This window comes from Carlito syrichta, unplaced genomic scaffold, assembly GCF_000164805.1.
Source record: "Carlito syrichta isolate Samal-C Ts95f unplaced genomic scaffold, Tarsius_syrichta-2.0.1 Scaffold313789, whole genome shotgun sequence".
Lineage (NCBI taxonomy): Eukaryota > Metazoa > Chordata > Mammalia > Primates > Tarsiidae > Carlito > Carlito syrichta.
The window spans coordinates 266,363-271,421 of NW_007257885.1; the positions used below are offsets into that span (position 1 = coordinate 266,363).

The window sequence follows — 5,059 nt, forward strand, 5'->3', positions numbered from 1 at the left end:
CCAGTCTGGGTGACAGAGTGAGACTCCAACTCAAAAAAAAAAAAAAGAAAAAAAGAAAAAAACAAGATGGTGGTGGCTGCGGGGCCTTTCAGGGACCTGCAATACCATGTGACCCTGGAGGAAATGTGCCATGGGACGACCTCCCTCCTTACCTTCACCACATCCAGCTCCTCCTTGCTGGCAGCTTGCTGCTTCTCCAGCCTGGTGCTCAGCTGGGAACAGATCTGAGGGAAAGAGACAAAACAGAACAGCCCTTGTGGCGTGTGCACACAACAATCCATGTCACTCCAGTGTGTCCGGCCCTGACAGGACTTCTGCCCACAAGGGGCACTGCCAGTGCCAGTCATCTTTGCAGTGAGCAGCGGAAGGCTGCACTTTGTGTGAAGCACAATGACGCTACCTCAATCTGCAGAGATACATGGGAGAGAGACATGGCTTCTTTCTGTCATCAGCTTTCTGTGACTATTCCAGGGAATTCCTGGCCTCGCTGTGGGATTGATCTGCAGCATCTTTGCTGACTGTTCACTTTGTACAAGGCACTGTGCCAGGAGTGAATGAGAAGCATTCTGAACCAGAAACATCTCCTATCTAAAGCCACAGGAAGTATCTCTTGGCCAGGCGCAGTGGCTCATGCCTATAATCCCAGCACTTTGGGAGACCGAAGTGAGAAGATTGCCTGAGCCCTCAGGTTCCAGACCAGCCTGGGCAACTTGGTGAGACCTCATCTCTACAATAAATCAAAAAATCAGCCGGGCATGGTGGCACGTGCCTGTAGTTCCAGCTACTTAGAAGGCTGAGGTGGAAGGATCGCGGGAGCCCAGCAGGTAGAGGCTGCGGTGGCTGGGAGTGTGCCACTGCACTCCAGCCTGGGTGATAGAGTGAGACTCCAACTCAAAAAAAATACATCTTTTTTTTAGTCACAGAGGTTTCCTTCAGAAATGGCAGAGTGAATATGGCAAAGTTAAAACGACCAGGAAACAACACAACCCAAAAGTTTTATAAAGCAGTTTGGCAACACAGCAGAGAAATGAAAAGCCTTGGTGCTGGAGTCCAAGGCAAGTTGAAGGCAGGTCGGCTCTACTGCTTTACGGCTTTGGGACCTTGAGCAAATTCATGAATCTTTCTAAGACTCCGTGTCCTCATGATTAAAATGTGTTATGCTGTGGCATCAAGTGAAAACAATGTATGTAAAAGGTTTGTTATAGCACCTGGCTAGTAGTAAGTACTCATTAAAGAAAATCTATTATTATGATAATTCTGAAATAAGGTGCTAACAAGTACTAGGAACAGGTAGAAATAAGTGTTTTCAATGGAAAATCTGTTTAAGTTAGTGTTGGATGTTCAAATCCACTGACTAGGAATCTTTTATTTTTAGAAAAATGGATTAAAAAATAGGATATGTCAAATTTTAAAGTTCCATTTGGGTTAAAAAATATATATGGTCTACCTATATTATCAAAACAAATATTTAAAAATTCCAGTTTAAGCCGGGCTTGGTGGCTCAGCCTGTAATCCCGTGCCTTTGGGAGGCTGAGGTGAGTGGATTGCCTGAGCCCGCGGGTTCGAGACCCGCCTGGGCAACTTGGCAAGACCTCATCTCTACAATAAATCAAAAATGAGCCGGGTGTGGTAGCACGCGCCTGTAGTTCCAGTTATTTGGAAGGCTGAGGCAGAAGGATCGCTGGAGCCCAGCAGGTCGAGGCTGCAGTGACTGGGAGCGCCCACTGCATTCCAGTCTGGGTGACAGAGTGAGACTCCAACTCAAAAAAATAAATAAATAAATAGATAAATAGAAAAATAAATAAATAAAAATTCCAGTCTACTCAAAAATAGCTCTGGAGGCTTGGGCTTGCTTGTTGAATTTCGTTTCCAATTTATCCAAATCCAAATCTGGAGAACAATCATTAGGACATGTGAATTGATGTTACAAAGAAGAGATCAGTCACCCTGATAGTTTCTGCAAACCATAAAGCTATCTATCTATCTTTCGCTATCGCTATCTCTCTCTCTCTCTCTCTCTCTCTCTCTCTCTCTCTCTCTCAGTTGGGGTCTTACTCTGTTGCTCAGGCTGGAGTGCAGTGGTGCGATCACCTCTCTCTGCAGCCTCAACTGTCGAGACTCAGGTGATCCTTTCATCTCAGCATCCCAAGTAGCTGGGACTACAGGTGTACACCACCACACTTGGCTAATTTTTTGATCTTTTGTAGAAATAAGATCTTGCTATGTTTCCCAGGCTGGTCTTGAACTCCTGGGCTTGAGCAATCCTCCCACCTTGGACTCCCAAAGTGTGCAATTACAAGTGTGAGCCACCCCACATGACCCATAAACCCTTTAAAATAAACCAAAACATTCTAACATATAGCCAGTGAGAGGCATCTTCACTGTGTGTGGCTGACAGGGAAACAGGAAGATGCCATTGGGGCCAGAGCGAGGGCATTTCAAAACCACCCTAGTGACGGGGCCAGAAAACACCCCAATGGAAAGGTAGCCCTTTGCTGAAAGAGCACTTTAAGGTTCAAAGGAAATGTCTCCTACTAGCACTGGCCTGTGGTGGGCAAGGCCATGCAACCATGTGGGGACAAGGGTGCCCATGCTGTACTGTACTGTGACAGCCACAGACACACGATTGCCCATGCCATTGCTACTTCACACAGTCACTAAACTCTGCAAAGAGGCGCATGTTTCTAGTACGGTCTATCGGGAATTAACTTCCAAGTGAAGCAAGGTGGGATCTCAATGGTAACCACAGGTTTCCCATTCCCCTAAACCCACCAAACACTGTCCACAATCAGCAGATGGCTTTGGTCAGTTAGACCTCCTGCATTGTAAGCAAGTATGTCCAACCACTGTCTGCTTCAAAGAAGAGAGACAGCCACCAACTTTAGAAAACCTGGAAAGCTGTTCTGGAAACTCTAAAAACAAAAATTTTTTTCCCCAAAGAAAAACAACAAGAATAATGACTTTTGTAGCAACACACCATAACTAGCAGGTGTGCCACGGTGGTATATTACCTGCTTATACTCAGCAATGATGGCCGTGGTCTTCTTTATTTCATACTCTGCCTTCTCTAGCTGCTTCCTGAAGACTTCTTTTAGCTAAAGAGAGTGAGAATGAGAAACATCAGGACTTAGCCGAAATCTTAATAAATTGTCACAAACATCTATATTCAAGTCTGCCTGATTCATAGTCAATGCCAATGCTAACAACTATAACTACATGCATTTTCTACACTGAATCTGCATCTTAATAATGTGAAAAACCCAATCCTTTCCAGGGATGAGAAATCTTTCTTTCCTGTGAAGTCTAAGACATGAGCAGCCTATTATAAAACTGCTGATGCTTGCTACTTCTAAACATATTGCTAAATAAATGTCCAGGCAGAAGCTATCTTTATCCTTATGAGAGTCTAAAGCAGAACATCAAGGCACTCCTGCATGCCATATTTGTTTCTCTTGATGTTATATTATAAATTACCGAGAATAACATTTTAGGCCTTCCTATTCATAGTCCCCCGTCGTGCTGCTGTTACCCTCTAAGGCAGAACAAGAGGCTCTGGGGACTGGAGTCAGAAGAGACAGAGGAGGATAGGAGCTCTGAGAAGGCCAGGGGACTCAGGGACTGGAGAGACTGACTGTAGAAGGCTAAAGTGACATGTCATGCAGGGACTTATTAAGGCACTGAGATGCTAAATTATGAGTGTCATGCTGGAAACCTCTATTGGTTTTGCAGCCCAGCAGCTCTGGAATTCTAGGTGAGGGGGAAAGTTAGGGTAGGAAGGAAAGAATTGACTTCTCCAGGTTGTTGAACAAACACATATCACCTCTGCTTAATCTGTAAGCACATAAACAGAATAAAAGATGTATTCTGCACTCCAACACCCCAAGTTATTAATGGAGGATATGCTGTGCTTGATAATTCATACATTACTGCGATTTATAAATGGACTCCTTGCCATCAGAAGACTTCTGGGTTTTTGTATCTGGGAGATTCTAAAATTCTAAAAGCAATTTTTAGTTTACACTGATTCAAACGTAGCTGTTTATATTAATTTCTATTCTCTATGTGACATATTCTAAGGACATAAACAATAACCTTCCCCTCCTCTTTTTTCTTTTTAAGTCTGGGTCTCACTCTGTTGCCCAGGCTGGAGTGCAGTGGCAGGCTCACAGCCTTGATTTGCTGGGCTCGGTGATCCTTCTGCCTCAGCCTTCCAAGTAGGTGGAACCACAGGTGTGCACCACCACACATAGCTAATTTTTTTTTTGAGTTGGAGTCTCATTCTGTCACCCAGGCTGGAGGGCAGTGGCATACTCCCAGCCACTGCAGCCTTGACCTGCTGAGCTCAGGCTATCTTTCCACCTCAGTCTTCCAAGTAGCTGAAACTACAGGCATGTACCACCATGCCCAGCTAATTATTTATTAATTTATTTATTATAGAGCTGAGGTCTCGCCAAGTTGCCCAGGTTGGTCTTGAACCCGCAGGCTCAGACAATCCTCTCACCTCGGCCTCCCAAAGTGCTGGGATTATAGGCATGAGCCACCGCACCTGGCCACCTTCCCCAGTCTTACGATAAGGCCCCACTGACTTTAGGACTGACTTAGCTGGCTGAGAGGCTTTGGGCAAGTGTCACTGAACATCCCCAAGCCATTGTTTCCTCAACACATGTACACACACAAACACACACACACACACACACACACACACACACACACACAAAGGAAGGGAGGGAGGAAAACCACAAAGCATCTTGCACTGTTCTTGCCTACATACTAGATGAGTACTCAAATGCCATTGCCCTTCCCATTTTATTTTAGTTATTTTATTTTTTAGAGAACAGGGTCTCACTTTGCCATCCAGGCTTACTGTAGCCTTGACTTCCTGAGCTCAAGCAATTCTCTTGCCTCAGCCCCCCAAGTAGCTGTGACTACAGATCCACACCACCATGCCTGGCTCGGTGGCTCAGCTTGTAATCCCACGCCTTTGGGAGGCTGAGGTGAATGGATTGCCTGAGCCTACGGGTTCGAGACCTGCCTGGGCAGCGAGACCTCATCTCTACAA

The 5,059-nt window shown here is 45.4% G+C and overlaps 1 protein-coding gene across 2 annotated transcripts in view; it reads right to left on the bottom strand.

Moving 5' to 3' along the window:
* The window catches only part of RABGAP1L (RAB GTPase activating protein 1 like), a 34,186-nt gene that overhangs the window by 6,373 nt on the left and 22,754 nt on the right, over nucleotides 1-5,059 (bottom strand). For both annotated transcript variants that reach the window (XM_008070591.1, XM_021718825.1), the window contains exons 4-5: nucleotides 3,012-3,095; nucleotides 153-224 (exon numbers count right to left, since the gene is read on the bottom strand). In XM_008070591.1, the coding sequence (XP_008068782.1) occupies nucleotides 153-224; nucleotides 3,012-3,095 (156 nt within the window). The remainder of the gene's footprint in view (nucleotides 1-152; nucleotides 225-3,011; nucleotides 3,096-5,059) is intronic.